We start from the raw sequence: 16,109 nt of genomic DNA, 5'->3' as shown, positions 1-16,109 counted from the left end.
GGGTCCTCTAGTTCTGTGATGAGCCGCTGGGCAGGCAGATAACCCACACCCTGGCCAGTCCTATTGTCTGTTAACTATTTTAATTGAGATGGAAGCATAACACGGACCTAGAAAAATAAAGATTTTAGGATACAAACTAGACACGGTCAGGGGTGCCCCGGGATGAGAGTAAATCTTTGGTCTGGGGCTAGAGGTGAGGATGTAGATTTGAGTTCAGGTGCAGGGGTGGGGTGAACCCCCCTTCCACCTCACAGACTAGCTTTTCTCCCGCCGGGAGCTGTCTTCCGTGTGCAGGTTCCACGCAGTTCTGAGAATGCCGGCAATCGGTGGAATTATTAATGGAGTCCGGGAGGCCCGGGCTCCGAGGCCTGGAGAGGCAGCCTCAGGCAGGGTCTTTCATTCCCAGCTGGTTCCAGGTAGAGGGGGGGGAGGCAGAGCCTCAATTCAGGAGGCTCCCCCATATAGCTGGGGCCAGCATAATGGGTTCCCACCACCCTGCACCTCCATGCTTGGAGACAGGGCGTCTCTGGGGGGGGTCCCCGTGTCTTGAGCACCATTGTCAGGAGCAGCCACGGTGGCCAGCAGGTCACAGCTCCAGCGGCTCCTCCACAGGCACAGACTGCAGCTGGGTCAGCACCTTGGCCTCGGCCTCCATCCCCTCCTCCACCTCAGCCCCTGCCGAGGCCCCCAGGAGCAGCGCGCCGGGCTCGGCCATCCGGAGCACAGGGTGGGCACCCGTGCCCAGCCCCTTGTCCGCGTCCAGCAGCCCCTCGGCGCCCGTGCTCAGCTCCAGCCCTGCCGGCCACACAGGCACGGTAGGCACGGTGGGCACGGCAGCGGGCGACAGCATCAGCCCTTCCGGCGGGGGTGCAGGGAAGCCAGGCAGAAGGCTGGCCGAGTCTGGGGAGAAGGGCAGGCCGGCAGTGGTGGTGGCGGTGGCGGGGGTGGCCGTGCCCGGCGGCGGCGGGGCCTGCAGGGATAGTGTGCCCAGTGCATGGGGCTCTGGGAGGGCTGGGCTGGGGGCCACCGGGAGGGCTCCCTCGGGGACGGAGATGGCAGACTCTGGCTTCAGGGGCAGGACCTGGGAGACCAGCATGCTGGTGGGGAAGGTGGCAGTGAGGATGATCTTGCCCTGCTGCACGGCCACCCCGGTGACGATGGGGCTGCCGGACACAGGGTTGGCCAGCAGGAAGTTGCCTGGGGGGGAAGAGGAGAGGAGCTGGTTAGAGTCGGAACAATAAAGCCCCTGGAAGCCCAGTGCCGGTGGCTCATGCCTGTAGTCCCAGCCACTCAGGAAGCTGAGATCTGAGGACTGCAGCTGAAAGCCAACCTGGGCGTGCAAAGCCAGGAGACTTTTTTTTTTGTCAGTCATGGGGCTTGAACTCTGGGCCTGGGCGCTGTCCCTCAGCTCTTCAGCTCAAGGCTAGTGCTCTACCACTGGAGCCACAGCGCCACTTCTGGCTTTTTCTGTTTATGTGATGCTAAGGAATCGAACCCAGGGCCTCATGCATGCAAGGCAAACACTCTACCACTGAGCCACCTTCCCAGCCCCCAGGTGACTCTTATCTCCAGTGGAAGTGGAGCTGTGGCTCAGGAACAGTGCCCAGAGGCTGAGTTCAAGGCCCACTACAGATCCCCCCCAAAAAAAAATCCCCTGGAGGTGCAGGGGAGAAGAGTCTGGCTAGAGCCTTGGGGTCCCAGGGAGAAGGAGGGGGTGAGCCACTCCCTCCCCCAATCCCCCCCACCAAGGGCAGCAGGAGGTACCTGGGGCCGTGGCAGTGGGAAGCTGCAGGGTGGGGACGCCCACCCCGGAGTTGAGGAGGTGCACGTTGGCAGGGCCGGCTGTGGCTGCCACCTTCACGGGGCTGCCAGGCCCGGCTGCCAGCAGCTGCAGCGGACCCACGGCCTGGGGCAGGGTCACCACCTGGGAGGTGGGCACCACCTGGGGCAGGTTTAGCAGCTGAGAGGTGGGGCCCAGGCTTGCAGGGTAGCCGGGGGATGGGGAGAGTGGCACTACCTGGGGGGCAGCCACGGTGGGCACCGGCCCTGGGGGCAGAGGGAAAGTGGCAGCCGGGAGGGGTCCGGGCACCACTTGGGGCAGGGACCCCGGGGCCTCCTCTCCGGCTGGTCCCGAAGCAGCCGCCTGAGCCCCTTTGGTCTCGGGGGCTTCAGGTTGGGGTTCCTCCAGCCGAACCTCTCCAGTCTGAGGGTCCAAGACCAGGGCAGCCTTGGGCTGGCTGGCACCCTGGGCACTGGGCTGCGGGGGAGGGGTGAGCAGCAGGGGGCCCAGGCCTGAGGCTTCACCCAGGGCCAGGCTGTTGATGATGACCGGGCTGCCGTTGAGGAGCACGGCCGGAGAGCTGCCCGCCGCGGCCGCCAGGAAGCCCCCGTTCACCAAGATGGAGGAGGGGGCGCCGGCAGTGGGGGGGCTGGCCCCAGTCAGGAAGATGGAGTTCTGGGTGGGGGCCTCGGCGGCTGCGGGGGCCACGCCCCTGTCCGGGTTCTCAGGACTGCGGCTGGATTCGTCCTCGGTGGTGGGGTTCCCATCAGACTCGCTGTGGGGAGAAAGGCTCGTGACTGGTGGTCCTGGAGGAGGGGAGGGGGGGTGCGGGAGGGGGGCACAGAGACTGTCCACTACCCCAAGCTTCCATATCAGGCCGGGGACCCCAGGGCCTTTGCAAGTCCGGCGGATGGTGGACACCGGGGCGGGGAGGCTGGAGCTGGGGCAAAGGGCAGCGAAGGAGAGGCTCTGCCTTGCTTTCTCTCCTGAGGTTGCTTTGGCCTCTGGCCGCGCCACCCAGGCTCTGCCCCAAGTCCCCCGGTTCCCCTGGGGACCCCGGGAGAGCCAAGAGGTTGCTGGCCAGCTCGGTCCTCGCGTCCTTTTCCTCCCCAAGGGGGCGACGTCAGGGCAGGGGAGCGAGAGGCCGGGCCTCGGGGTGGGAGGGGAAGGGCTTGGGTTACAGGGAAACCGGAGCCGGGGAAGGTTCACGTTTCACAACAAAGGCAGGCGACCGACCACGCTGTTGGTACCCGCACCCGCAGGGGCGCAGGAGGGGGGGGCGTGGGAGAGAGTACCGGACAGGGAACATGGGGGCTCCCCTTCACCACTAAGAAAAAACCACCCAGCCTCTACCCACGGAGGGAAGGACCGACGCCCCTCAGCCCCCCCCATGGATGGGGTTCTGGGGGGGGGGAGGCCGCGGCGGGGGGGAGGGGACCCCCTCGGGGGGGGGGAGACTCTCCCCGCTCACCTTTTGCAGGGCGCGCCGCCGGCCGCCCCGGTGCGATCGCGCTGCCGCCGGTTCTTGAACCAGTTGCTGACCTGCGTGAGCGAGAGGCCGGTGAGCGCGGCCAGGCGGCGCTTCTCGTCGGGCGTGGGGTAGCGGTTGCCGCGGTAGCAGGCCTTGAGCGCGGCGCGCGAGCGCTCCTTGAAGCAGTACACCGTCTCCTCGCCGTCCCAGATGGTCTTGGGCAGCGGGAACTTCTTCCGCAGCCGGTACTTGTCCACGGCGCCCAGCGCCCGGCCGCGGGCGCGCTCGGCCTCGTGGTAGCGCGCGCGCAGGTAGAGGTCCTGCAGGAAGGCGTGGTGCGCGGCGGGGAACGGGCGGCTCTCGAGCAGCCGGTAGAGCTCGGCGTACTCGCCCCGCTGGAAAGCCACCAGGGCCCGCGCGCGCACCACCGGATCGCTGCCACGTAGGCGCTCGGCCGGGGGCAGAGCGCCCAGGAAGCGGCTCAGGCGGCCGGCGTGGCCCGCCTGGAGCAGCGCCTCGCACACGCACGCCACCTGCTCGGGCGAGAAGCGGAGGCCCGTGGACGGCTCAGCGGCGGCGGCGGCCTCCTGCGGGGACGATCCGGGGATACCTGGGGACCCCGAGTTCTCCGTTCCCGCCGTCGCTTCGCCCGCCCCGGCCCCGGCTGCTGCCGCCGCCGCCGCCTCACCCTCGGCCGCTTGCAAAGTCTGCAGGAGCTGGCGCGCCTCGTCCTCGTCCTCGTCCTCCTCCTCCTCGGCTGCAGCCGCCGGCCCCGCACTCGGCTCGGCAGGCAAGGTAGCCATGTTTTGCAACTTTGGGAAGTTCCTCCCTCCTTCTCCGCCTCCCTCGGGCTTTCCCCAGACCCCTCCCCCGCCTGTCCCCCTCCTCCGCCCCCCCCCACGCCCTTCCAGATCGTTTCGCTGCCCCCCACCCCGTGCCAGACCCAACTCTCCACTAGGGTCTCGGTCCCTGTTGAGTGTCCGTCCCCCGCCCCGTCTGTCCGGGATTCTCCCTTTGTTTTCCCTCCGCTCTGGCCGCGCTTTTTGCCTCCCCCTCCAGCCACCCCCCGCTTCCCGCGTGTGCTTCGGGCTCAGAGCCTCAGTTTCCCCATCGGGACAACGGAGAAGGTAACGGGCCGCCCAGGAGGGCCAAGGGCGCGAAGCCGCCTCTGCCCCGAAACAGCTCTTGCAGGCCTCCGCCTCCGGGGTCCACGGCAGGCCCCCCCACTCCGCATCTCGGCGCGCGCTCCGCCCCTCGGAATTCCCGGCTCCGCAGGGGGGCGGGCCTAGCAGGGAGGAGGAGCGGGGAAATGAGCCAGAAAGTTTGCAGCAACTTTTCTTGGGTCTCTGTCCCGGGAGCGGATGCGCGTGGCCCGCACAGGCGCAGTGGAAGGCAGGGGACGGCCGCGCGGGCTGCTGGCCCAGCCCCCTTTTTCCAGGCTGGGCCCGCACAGCTGGGCTACAGCTGGGTGGGGGCGGTGCCTCCTGCTGACTCGCTCCCCCTCCCCTATTGGCTGGATTCCAAAGCCCCGCCCCTCACCGTCCCTCCCCCCCAGTCTGATTCGACCGCTTTCCGCCCAGCTAGCTTCTCGCCAAGCCATTGGCCGCACTCACTCGCCTCCTGATTGGCCCACTGGGCAGCTTCCTCCCCCCCCCCCACGTTTTCAGAGCGAACTCAAAAGAATCCCGAGCTTCGGGCAGAGAAGAGGGGTCTTTTATTCGCCGGGCAGGGGGTGGGGTTCTAGGTGGGGGACAGATAATAAATACCGAGGAATGTCGAGTCTCAGTGCCTCCAAAACGTGGATTTGGTGCTGGGGTCCTGGAGCCTGTCAGCCAGTCGGAGGACAAGGTCAATAGATACCCCAACCACCGAGGCGGGCGGAGCCAACTGCGGCTCCCAGAGCAGCGCACGTGAGAAGGAAGGGGAGGGGGGAGGAACGCCGGAATCCTCGAAAAAGCTGGGCTAGTCAAAGCAAAGGCTCCCTGCAGAGCCGGCAGAGGTCGTGCCGAACGTTTGCCCCAGGGAACAAGGATTCGTAACGCCAGTTTTGCCAGCCGCTGGCGGGTGGGTGCGGGGAGGGTGAAAATCGGATGGCCGAACCCTGGCCTGCTGCCTTCGTAGGGCCGCATCCACGTCAGGGATCAGCGAAGAAGTGGGCGACGCCCCCGCCCCCCGCAGCGGCTGAGGCCATAACCCCGCCCCAGAGCCCGGTGCTCCTCCCACAGCCACGGCTCCTCCCTCCCCGGCCGCCAGGGGGCGGGCACGGATCACAGGATCGGAGCTGGGCCAAGACCCAGACGGGCTGCTGTGTGGACGCTTCAGGGCTGTGCATTGGCCCAAATGTGGGGCGGGGGGGCTTGTCTGGGGCTCTAGGGCTCAGGGGGCGAAGGAGGCTCCCGGGGGAAGCCAGATGGGGGCGAGAAGGCTGGTGCGGGCCACCAACCCAGTGCGGCCCAGGGCGGCGGCACAAGCCACAGCAGCGGCGAGCAGGAGCAGGCCACGCGCCTCCGGTAGGCCAGGCCTAGGGACCTGCGGGGGGGAGGGGAGGGGAGGGGAGAAGGGCGGGATGAGCACTCGCCAGGCCCGGGCCCCTTAGATGGCTCTGCTCTGGACCTGCCCCGCCTCCCACCGCGAGCAGCTCCGTTTGGTCTGCTCGCGATCCTACCGGAGCTCGTCATTGGCTGCGACCTAGAGCCCCGTTCTGATTGGCTGCCCCAGCCTCCTCCCTCCCTGTGGTGGGCGGAGCCAGAATTGAAGCACAGCTAAGCGGCGGTGGCGCGGGGTGGGCTGCGCGCAGGGAGGGGGGGGCGTGGGACGTACCCGGGCAGGGAACAGCAGGTGGCGGCGGTGCAGGGGGCCCGGCCCCACCAGCGGGCACTGGCCCAGAGCCACGGCCGGGGGGCCATCTAGCTGGAGAGAGAAGGGACAGGTGACCCGATCGGAGCCCAGCCCGGCCGCCCGCAGCGGTGGACAAGAGGCAGAGAAGGGGGGGAGGGCGGGGAGGGAATCTCGGGGGATCGCTGAGAGGGATTTAGTGCGAGGTCTGCACCAGGGCAGAACTGGCAAACGTGGTGGTGCACCGTGAAAGACGTCTGCCTTCTGGAATCTTAAAGAAGTAGGATGGGGAGAGGGAAGGGAGGAGCAGGCAAGGGAAGGCAGGGGTCTTACATGGGAAGGTGGATCCGTGGCCCGGGGACTGGGGACCCCCGTGACAGCTGGAAGGAGAAGAGAGAGGCGTATGGCGCGTGGAGGGCGGGCAGGGCGGTGGCGCGGTGTGCCCCAGCCTGGGCCCTCTCCCCCGGGGGCCCACACTCAGCCTGCGCCCCCTCCTCCGCCCCAAGCCCTCGGGGAAGGCGGGACTCGCCTGTGGCTCCCTGGGCCTGTAGCAGCTCCATCCGCTCCTGCAGTTGCCGCACGCGCGCCTCCAGCTCCCGGTTCTGAGCCTCGGCTTCCTGCAATTGACTGGGGAAAAGATCGGGAGGGTGAGGCCCGCGGGTGACCCGCTGGGGGCTGCCAGCAGGCGCCGGGGCCCGGGCCCTGACCCAACCTGGCAAAGTTCTGGTTGGCCGTTCGGATGGCCTCCAGCTCGCGGCTCAGGCTCTGCCGCGTGAGCACCTCCTTCTCCAGGGCCTCCTGGAGCTCTCGCAGTGTCACCTCGCTCTCGGACTCGGCCACAGCCGCAGGGGCAGCCACAGACAGGGCCGCTTCAGCCTGGGGGTGGGGGGAGACAGAGCTCAGGCTGTAGCACTGGAGTTGTGCACCCCCTCTGGGTTCCGGCCCTGGGGCTCATGGGAACCCGTGATCTATTCCTAAAACTCAGCCCAACCACTGCCCTTCCCCCTCGAGACTCCTCCAGCTCTGGCTAAGTGCTCAGGACCAGGCCTGCTCCTGCAGAAGGTGCATGGTTTGTTTCTTGCTGTCTGCAGCCTCCCCTCCTCCCCCTGGCCGGCCTTGGAGGAAACGTCCTGTGGATTTTAAGAAACCAGTGCTACAGTGGCCTCTTCTGATTTCTCACAGGGACTCTCTGCCCTGTGCCAGGGCCCGGGGTGGGGGCCTTGGTGCTGCCCACTTGCATCCCCAGGGAAACCTGACCACTCGGCTCCCATCTGCTACTCACCAGTTCCTGGGGTGGGGACACTGCAGGGGGCAGGGTGGGCTCCTCGCTAGGCATTCGCACCTGTGGCTCAGGCAACTGCTGGGCCTCCTCCAGTTCCATGGGTATGGAGTCTGGGATCTCATTATCTCTTGGGAGAGGGGAAGGAGTGGCTGCCAATGGGGTCTCCCTAGCCTGGACACAGGAGCAGTGCCCCAAGCAAGCTCCCATGCTTCACCAAGTTAAGGAAAACAATTGCCAAGTCCAGCTCTATATAGAGAAAGGAGGCCTTGTCCCTCCCATTACCCCAGGCCCAGGGGTGGCGGGGGAGGTTGCCTTTTCGGATCCTTCAGACACCTGGTTCTCGGGTATGTCCATTTCCTCAACAACCTCTTTCTTTAGGGCCTCAGAATAGGCAGGAGACCCAGCAAGAGTGATCTCACCCAGCTCTAAGGACCCCCCCCCCAGATGTGATCCACTCTTGAGAGCAGCCTCTAGATACCAAATCACCCTCACACTTCCCACCTGCCTTCACTGGGGGTCTGCCAACCCATCAGTCCCTCCTGGGAGACGTCTCAGGACCGGTTCTGAGATGACCTGGCCTGAAGGGAGGAGGTACCTGGCTGCTGGCACCAGCACGAGCTCAGGAAGACAAGAGCTGCACTTGCCCTGTGTGAGCCAGGAGCCAGCTGCTGGAGGCACCCAGGAGTCCTTATTTTGCTTCAACCCATTCTTTTTCTTGATGGTAGTGGGGCTTGAACTAAGTGTCCTGGGCATCTAGGCAGATGCTCTACCCTTGAACCACACCTCCAACCTTGATGCCTGTTTTCTAATTTACTTGGAGAAGCATGGTCATATTTGTAAGGCAGATGATCTTAAAAAGCTTTATTGTTACACAAGTGACTGGATGAGGTTTATGTTCTGTTAAAATTCCTTACAGCCTGGGCACAGGTGGCTCACACCATAATCCTAGCTAATCAGGAGGCTAAGATGTGAGGATCTCCATTCAAATCCAGCCTGGACAGGAAAGTCTGTGAGACTCTCATCTCCACTGACCCTTCAAAAAGCTGAAAGTGGAGTTGTGGCTCAAAGTGGCAGAGTGCTACCCTTGAACAAAAAGAAAAAGCTCAAGGACAGCACCCAAGTCCCCAAGTTCAAGCTCCAGGACCAACATACACACACACAAATTCATTACAAAATTCAAATCTTCTAAGATTCAGAATGCCATGACACTATAAATAGACAGTGACTGGAAGGCTCAGACAAGGCTCTCGTGTTTTACACCGAGTCTACTGATGGGATCCTAAGCCTTCTGGGTCCTAAGACTGATCTTGCAAACTAACTGCACCCTGGTAGCCCTCCCAGAGCCTCTGTTCCCTCCAGCCCTATGGGTGCACTTACCTGAGGGCCATGTACGAGTAGGAGTAGCCCACAAAAGGCAGGTGGACACCCAGTGGCATGCCTTCCTGCATGTCTGACAGCGTCTCCTTCATAAGAGAGGCACAGGTGTGACCAGTGTTTGTCTGGGCTGGGCCCTCACTCCTTCCCATCATGTCTCATGTCCCTCCCAAGCCTAGCCCAACACAAGGTTTATCTAAAATGGCCTCTGCTAGGCTGTAATTTCTCTCTTCTGTAGGTGTGGCAGGGCAGGGACAGGTGAGCACCAGGACAGCATAAGGGAGAGAGAAGTGGCTCTCTCAACTTAGACACCCCCCTCCCCAGGAAAGCCTTCAGTGCTATACTCTGCCCTACCAGCCTTTGTCACAGTGAGGCCTCCTTAACAGGGGACCAGGATGCTAAGTCCAGGTCTCCAGTGGGGCCTCAACAGGCTCACTAGAATAAGAATGATCCAAGATGCCCAGAAGTCATTGCGCCGGCTTTAAGAAGAGAACAGTGGCTCCCCCAGAGTGGGTGGGACTGTAGGTACGTACCCCTCCCCCGCTCACCATGGCAGTGAGCCCATCCTCCACCACGTCGAAGTTGCACGTGTCTGTGGCACCCTCAAAGTCCGGTGTGAAGGGCGGCACGCTGTCCCCAAGCCCCTCCCAATCCAGGCCAAAGAAGAAAGGATGCTTGCGGAAGTCATCTGCTCCACCCCGGCCTAGCCGGACCTCAGCGGGGCACAGCAGCCCCTGGATGAGGTCTCGGGCCTCCTCGGGGACGCCTGTGTCAGCCAGTGGCAGAGACAGGTGCTCCTGCACGAGGGAGGAGGTGGTGAGGGCCTGGCCATCCCGTGCAAGGGCACCGAGGACTCTTGGACACAGGCGCTCACCTTGTAGTGGACGATCTTGCCATAGGTCTCTGCCGTGGAATCGGCATAGAAGGGCGTCTGCCCATAGAACATTTCATAGGCAAACACACCCAGTGCCCACCAGTCACATTCAGGCCCATAGCTGCCAGTCCCCGGCGCGCCTCCCACGGCTTGCAGAATCTCGGGGGACAGGTAGTCTGGAGTGCCCACGGCGACCAGCGACCTCACCTGCATGCGCAGGACCCAGACGCTCAGCCCCTGCCCGGGTTCCACCGAGTCCTCACGGGGGGGGGGGGGCAGGGCTGCCTCCTGGGCGCCCACCCCCTCACTGCTCACCGTTCCATCCGCCCGCAGCTTGAGACAGGAGCCGAAGTCAGCCAGTCGAATGTGGCCACATCGGTCCAGTAAGATGTTGTCGGGTTTTATGTCCCTGAGGGGAGAGAGGAGGGCGGAGAGGAGGCCGGTCCCAAAGGGCAGAGCCGCTCAGCCCGCCCCCACCAGGGGTCCGGCTACTCTAGATCTCCCCCAGGCACGCCTAGTGAGCCCCAGCCAACAGGATCCCTCTAACCAACCTCCCAGGTAGTCCCCGCCCCCTCTGGCCACGCCCCTTTCGCTCAGCCACGCCCAGCAGCGCACGCAGCTCGCCTGCGCCTGTCCGTGCCGCCCACCTGTGCACATAGCCCAGCCGGTGCACCGAGTCTATGGCCATGACGATCTCCGCAAGGTAGAAGCGCGCCATCTCGGCTGGGATCCGCTCCCCAAACTTGCTCAGCAGCGTTAGCAGGTCCCCACCCACGTAGTACTCCATGACCAGGTACTGGGAGGGGGGTCCTGGGGTCAGCAGCCCTGCCCAGGCGCCACGATCGCTTCTCCCAAAATGTTACTCCCCTCTCACCCCATCCCCGACATTCGGGAACTAAAAGACCCCAGAGGAGAGATCCCAGGTTCTCCTGCGGCAGAGGCCTTCCCGAGAGCTACCTCGGCCAGGCAAGAGCAGGAAAAGAACGGTGGAGGTCAGCTGGGGCCTGGGAGACCGGCCCTTCCAGGTCGCGGCGACCCTCACCAGGTAGTTCTCGTCCTGGAAGGCGAAGTGCAGCTGTGTGATCCAGCGCCGGTCCCCGTTCACCAACACATCCCGCTCTTCCCGGAAGCATGACACCTGCGCCGACAACCCGGAGAGCCGAGGGGCTGAGCCGGGAGGGGGCGCACGTCCCAGCCCCCCCAGGCCGGCCCGGCCCCGGCCCTCACCTCGCCCCTCTTCAGCATGTCCCATTTATTCATGATCTTCATGGCATACACCTGACCCGTCTGCCTCATCTTCACCACCGCTACCTGAAAGGCCAAAGCAGGGTGGCAACAGCGGAGGCAGGCGTAGGGGAAACCACAACAGCCGCCCATTGGGACCCGGCCCCGCCCCCGGCCTCAGCCCCGCCCCCGTTCCCACCCAATCCCAGGTTCCCGCTCATTCATCAATTTCTATGGCTCGGCCTGGCTCCCACGCCCCGCCCACCCCAAGTCAAGTCCGGGTTGCAGCCGCCCCGGGACTCACCTCGCTGAACGCCCCGCGCCCGATCACCTTCAGAATCTCAAAGTCATCCCTCTGCAGCCGGACCTCCTTAAGCCTCGCCGCAATGGGCTCCGCTGAGGGTGGCCGGGGAGGAGGGCCAGTGAGAACCCGGCAGCGGACAGCCCACCCCTATCTCCCCGCTTCTCCACACACTTCCTGGGCTCCGGGACTCTGCCAACGTACACAGCACGTGAAGTTTTGGGAATCGCACCCCGCCCTCTGGAGGAGCAACCCTTTTGAGGGCCACTCTGGGCTGGGAGGACGCTGGATGGCAAGGATAACAAATGCCTGCAGAGCGTACGGTGCTGAAGAACAGAGGGAGACGGCCTGAGCCCCAGCCCTCAGTGAGAGCCGCAGAGCTCTCAGTGTTTTGTGCTGTGGCCCAGAACCACACTGTGGTCCTATGGTGTCACAGGCTGGGAGAAGGGGAAGAGGACCAGCCCAGGGGACCGCCAAGGATGCACACCCGGAGCGTTTGTGGAGGGTGTGGCCTCAGTCTCCTGAGGGAGGCAGGAGGGTGTTTTGCAGCTGGCAATCACAGTTCAAGGCTGAGGTCCTACAGCTAGCTGGGGGTGATGCTGGACACTGGGGGAGCAGGGGAGAGAGGCTTTGCCTCCCGGAGTGGAAGAAGCCTGGACCTGGGAGACAGCATAGAGGAGGGATGGGTATGAACAGGAAAAGAGGGTTCTAGTGGGTTCTGGAGGGGAGAGGGGTTCAGGGAGACTGAGAGGCCAACGAAGAACTACTCAGGGCCAAGGATGGGGGAGGGAGGAGAGAGCCAAGACACCCAGCCCTTTTAAGGCAGCAGGAGCCCAGGCCCCCTCCCCCGCCCCAAGGCCTAGCAGGGGAGGGCCCCAGGATGCAGCCCAGGCCACAAAAGGACTGCTCCTGGCAGGACAGGCAGACCCACGCTCCCACCCCAGGTCTCAGTTTACCCTGCCAGCCCAGGCCCATCTGCAAAAAGGGGGGGGGCCTAGGAGAGTCACTGAGGCCCAGTGAGCCTGGCCTGTGGCGTCTACTTTCCCATCTTTAAAATGGGAGAGGATTGGGTCTGGATCAGAAAAGAGACAAGAGGGAACGGGGAAAGTTGGGGACCAGACACAGTGCCCAATGAAGACAGACAGGGACATACAGGCCAAGAACCAAGAGGCAGACGATGAGGGACAAGCAGAGAGCGCCAGGGTGCCAGAGTCACAAACTAGAGTGGGCAGGGGCTGGGTGTGGGCAGGGCGGGCATGAGGCTGGCTTTGAGGCAGCCAGTGCCAAAGGCCTGGAAAGACCTCTGGGCCAAGGGGCTTTGTAGGACAGCTGGGGCTGGAGAACTGGGAGGGAGCGGCTGGTGTTGGGGGAGGGGAAGTGGCAAGGACCCTGCAGAGTGGACACACCCAGACCCCGAGCGGTGGCGGGCACAGAGGGTGCTGGGTGGCGCCTGTGTGCCGGGCTGCTTCCCCCCTCCCAGGGCCTCAGTGACTCACCGGCCCTCCCTGGACACCTGTCAGGGTTCTGGAGAGGCTGGCGCCCAACACCTGCCTGCCAGCCACGCCCCTGGCAGCTGCCCGTGCTGCCCCTCCCGCTTCCGCACACCCTGGGAAGCTAGGGTAGGGGGCTTCGAGCCCATGGCAGGGGAAAGAGTCTGAAGATTAAGGGCAGGCTGTGCCCTGCCTAGGCAGCCATGGCTGAGTCATGGGTCCCCTTGGCCTCTCCTGTTGACCTTCTTGTCCCACTACTGATGACAGGCTCCCACTCTGCCCCAGCACCCAGGTCCCCCCCCCATAGAGAAACCTGTGGGCATCCATCCTGCCCTCCCTCCCTGTTTCCGGGTCCTGCCCCTGCCCCCTGCCCAGGCAGCCCCTGCGGAAGGACACTTACCCCACCGCAGGAAGTCCACCACGTACTTGTCCTGGGCCAGCTCTGAGGCGCCCAGCTCCTGGTGGACGCCCAGGAGAAGGTCGAGCAGGGGCTCCAGCCCCAGGAAGCCGGGGTCCAGCACCAGCTGTTGGAGCCGCTTCAGCCGCACTTCGGCTGACATGTCGGCCAGGCTGCACCATGGCCCCTTCCCCGGCCGGGGCTCGGGGTCCTCCGGTCACAGGGCCTGGCAGCCCGCGTCCACGTCCCGGAACCCAGGCCACATGTCTGCCTGTCCCTAGCTGTTCCTGGGGCCTCTCTGGCCACTTCTCTCAGTGGCTGAGGCCTCCTCCTCTTCTCCCCACCCCTTGGTCCGGCCCCCCTCCTGCCTCTCAGCTTTAACTCCTCACAAGCCAGTCCCCCCACCCCAACTACTCCCTCCTTCCAGGGCTCCCCAGAACTCTTTAGTACCAGAGCCCAGAGAATCTCAACTCTCACACCAGCAGTTCCCCCCGCCCCCCCAAAAAAGGAAGATGCAGTGCTGGGAGCCATAGGTGTGAGATCAGAGCCTTTCCGCTGCCCGCAGGGTGATCTAGGGACTACCCAACCACCCACTCGGCCGGGCACTGGGGGAAGGGGCTGCGCCTGGGCAGGGGATGGAGGCCAGGGCCGCTTCTCTGTGACTCAGCACCCATCCACTTTGGGGCAGTTCCGTTTACCCAGGGCCCCTGACTTTACACTCACTTTTTCTTTGGCAGGAGGTGGGAAGGGAGGGGTGGGGGCTGGGATCCGGTCTGGGCTGGGGATTGGGAGGGGGTCATGTTCAGGAACCAGGGCCAGGGGTGACCTGCTGGCCAAAGTTTGGGCCGCAGGCTGGTGCTTGAGCCAGGCCCTCCCCAACAAAAAGGAGACCCTAAAATAGCTCCTTGGCCACAGGCCGGGCAGCACATTCCTGCCCAGACTGGGATTAGAAAGGAACACTGCAGGGATGGTGGAGGGGAGGGGAAGGGAAAGCAGGGGGAAGACACCACAGGCCCAGGCTGGGGCACCAAGAGACAAAGACCTGTCACAGAGGTGGCTTGGAGGGACTCCAGGGCTCCCCTGGGAGCCGCCTGGAGGGGCCCCTGGGATCACAGACTTGGGACAGCTGGGGAACTTCACACAACTTTCTAAACAAGGCCTGCTGAGGGCCCTGGGGGGGGGGGGTCCTGGCTGCCCCTGGGGGCGGATCCTCACTGGGGGACGGGAATCTCTCAAAGGACCCAGCTCTCTGCCACTGGTGCCCAGCGCCCTGTGCCTCGCCTTTCCCTTTCAGCCTGGCCCCATGCTGGGGGAGGCCCCCATGCTGGGGGAGGCGGCTGGGCCAAGGCTTCCTTTGGTCCTAGGCCAGCAGCCCAAAGCACCAACACTTCCTCCCCCCAAAGGGAGCAGAGCCGCTGTGCAAACAGGGAACTTTAGTATAAATAAGAGTCCTGGGGGACAGGGAGGGCCCGGGGGAGGGGGGACCCCCAGATTTAACACTCTTCAGAAGCACAGACAACAGCAAGGGGAGGGGGCAGCCCTCTGCTGTGGGGCTGGGGCTCCGGTGGGCGAGGACTCTCCCGCGAGGGTCCTGTCGCATGCTGGGGACAGGGCTGGGGACAACACTGACATTTCAGACCAGGGGGGTCATTGCACTTGGCAGTGGGTGGGGACGAGGAAGAGGCTACAGAGGCCACTCTCCCCACACTGGGCCCGCCTGGGGGACCCCACGGGTGTGCAGGGCCGGGGCTTGGAGCAGTCCTTCGCTCATGGTTAGTCTTGTTAATACGTTGATCCGTGAGGCCAGCGGGGAGGGTCACGGCTAGGAGAATGGGGGTATCAGGTGGGGACCCCCGGCATCCACAGCTTCACACCACAGTGCCACTTGGGGAGTTGCCTGACTGGGAGGAGATCCCCTGGGGAGGATGAGAGGCAGACATGGGCAGGGTTAGGCCCCACTGGCTTTCGCAGGGGGGGCCCAGAGTCGTGGAGGCTGCGCTGGGCCCGGCCCTGCCCCTCAGCTAGTGCCCTAGCACACGGCGGCTCCCTCACTGTCCTCGGGAGGTCGCGGGCAGAGGACGGGGACAGGGAGGGTGGAGAGAAGATGGGGCACTGGGGCCCCCTCCTGCCTTGGCGGGGGCAGTCCTGAGATGCTGGATGGGAGAGAACCTGGGGACGGTCCTACCTCTACCACTGACTCGCTGGGTGACCTGGGCCAACTTCCTTCCCCTGCCTGGGCCTCGGCCTCCTGGTCTGTGAACTAGGGAGACAGAGGGAGGTCTCAGTCATTCTCCCCAAACCCCACCACACCTGCCTCCAAGGCTCTGTGACTGTTCTGAGTTCTAGGATCCCGGGGCTCCCCAAACCAAGGCTTCCATGGGCCCCTGCGGCTCGCCTGAAAAGCGCCCTGTCCTAAGAGGTGAGCAGTCAGGGGGTGACTGCTGAGGCACAGGACTTGAGGGATAGCCTTGGACCCAGCAGCCTCCCACCCTCACTTTCCACAGGGGATTCAGATCTCACAGTCCAAGAGCCACGGCACCAGGCTCCACTTCATCCCTGGTAGCCTAAGAACCCCGATTTCTCCCCCCCCACACATAAAGAAAGTGACAAGTGTTGAGAACAGAGCCCACGGGGAGGCCGGTGGGGTGCTGTCCTGCCCTCTCTCTGCTGAGTGGGGCTGGCCAGCCCCACAGGCCAGGGCGCGTGCGCGAGGGGCGGGGACTCACCACCCTGCCGGGCCGGGCCCAGGTGCAGATGAGGCCCTCCTGGCAGGCGGTGATGATGCAGTCCTCCAGGAACAGCAGGACCGTGAGCCGCTCCTGGGCGATCTTCTTGCACACCAGTGGCTCGAGCAGCGGCACCTCGTGGATGCGAGGGCAGAGCGCAGTGCCCAGCACCTTGGCAGGATCCAGGCGGCTGCGGGGGGCCGGGCCACTGGGCTTGTCGCCGCCACCGCCACCCGAGCCACCGCGGCTGATGTTGCCCAGGCTGTGGTAGCGCTTGTGCTCCTTGTCGGCGCCGCCGCGCTCCCGCCGCTCCTGCAGCGTGAGGGTGGCGAAGCGGCCGATGCTGAACGGTGCC

The 16,109-nt window shown here is 64.6% G+C and overlaps 3 protein-coding genes across 8 annotated transcripts in view; all 3 read right to left on the bottom strand.

Annotated features, from left to right (window-relative positions):
- Positions 1–83: 83 nt before the first annotated feature.
- Six5 (SIX homeobox 5) lies at positions 84–4,073 on the bottom strand. Its single transcript, XM_013032773.1, has 3 exons — positions 3,252–4,073; positions 1,765–2,555; positions 84–1,197 (listed from the first exon to the last, which is right to left on the bottom strand). Exons 1-3 carry the CDS (start codon positions 4,052–4,054, stop codon positions 587–589), a joined length of 2,205 nt encoding a protein of 734 aa, XP_012888227.1. The 5' UTR covers positions 4,055–4,073; the 3' UTR covers positions 84–586.
- A 1,369-nt stretch (positions 4,074–5,442) lies between these two features.
- Positions 5,443–13,300, bottom strand: Dmpk (dystrophia myotonica-protein kinase). Of its 6 annotated transcripts, none has more exons than XM_013032768.1 (15): positions 13,032–13,300; positions 11,145–11,236; positions 10,844–10,927; positions 10,659–10,754; positions 10,264–10,412; positions 9,932–10,025; positions 9,617–9,823; positions 9,276–9,539; positions 8,746–8,831; positions 7,369–7,495; positions 6,799–6,962; positions 6,616–6,713; positions 6,420–6,466; positions 6,072–6,161; positions 5,443–5,780 (listed from the first exon to the last, which is right to left on the bottom strand). In XM_013032768.1, the coding sequence occupies exons 1-15, from the start codon at positions 13,189–13,191 to the stop codon at positions 5,628–5,630; spliced, it is 1,911 nt and encodes a 636-aa protein (XP_012888222.1). In that variant the 5' UTR covers positions 13,192–13,300; the 3' UTR covers positions 5,443–5,627. The 6 variants fall into 6 exon arrangements, with proteins under 6 accessions (XP_012888222.1, XP_012888221.1, XP_012888220.1 ...); XM_013032767.1 differs by having other exon boundaries at positions 6,072–6,157; XM_013032766.1 differs by having other exon boundaries at positions 6,072–6,157; positions 6,799–6,968; positions 7,372–7,495.
- Positions 13,301–14,458: 1,158 nt separating this feature from the next.
- Positions 14,459–16,109, bottom strand: part of Dmwd (dystrophia myotonica, WD repeat containing) — a gene marked incomplete at its 5' end in the record, with an annotated part of 5,832 nt that continues 4,181 nt past the window's right edge. The window contains 3 exons of the mRNA XM_013032587.1: positions 14,459–14,944; positions 15,214–15,288; positions 15,755–16,104. Coding sequence (XP_012888041.1) covers positions 14,897–14,944; positions 15,214–15,288; positions 15,755–16,104 — 473 coding nt within the window. The remainder of the gene's footprint in view (positions 14,945–15,213; positions 15,289–15,754; positions 16,105–16,109) is intronic.

This window comes from Dipodomys ordii, unplaced genomic scaffold (genome assembly GCF_000151885.1).
Source record: "Dipodomys ordii isolate 6190 unplaced genomic scaffold, Dord_2.0 Scaffold156, whole genome shotgun sequence".
NCBI classification, from domain to species: domain Eukaryota; kingdom Metazoa; phylum Chordata; class Mammalia; order Rodentia; family Heteromyidae; genus Dipodomys; species Dipodomys ordii.
This window is presented reverse-complemented; position numbering and strand designations above follow the sequence as displayed.

What these genes read in the sequence shown, in the direction of transcription:
- Dmpk (XM_013032766.1), bottom strand. Translation starts at nt 13,191, where the DNA reads ATGTCAGCCGAAGTGCGGCTGAAGCGGCTCCAACAGCTGGTGCTGGAC. An exon ending in TCCAGGACGAGAACTACCTG is followed by an intron (nt 10,413 to 10,658) that starts GTGAGGGTCGCC and finishes CCCCCCTCCCAG; the next exon opens with TACCTGGTCATGGAGTACTA. An exon ending in ACAGGCCCAGGGAGCCACAG is followed by an intron (nt 6,467 to 6,615) that starts GCGAGTCCCGCC and finishes TTCTCCTTCCAG; the next exon opens with CTGTCACGGGGGTCCCCAGT.
- Six5 (XM_013032773.1), bottom strand. Translation starts at nt 4,054, where the DNA reads ATGGCTACCTTGCCTGCCGAGCCGAGTGCGGGGCCGGCGGCTGCAGCC. An exon ending in GGCGGCGCGCCCTGCAAAAG is followed by an intron (nt 2,556 to 3,251) that starts GTGAGCGGGGAG and finishes TTCTCCCCACAG; the next exon opens with CGAGTCTGATGGGAACCCCA. An exon ending in TCCCACTGCCACGGCCCCAG is followed by an intron (nt 1,198 to 1,764) that starts GTACCTCCTGCT and finishes CTTCCCCCCCAG; the next exon opens with GCAACTTCCTGCTGGCCAAC.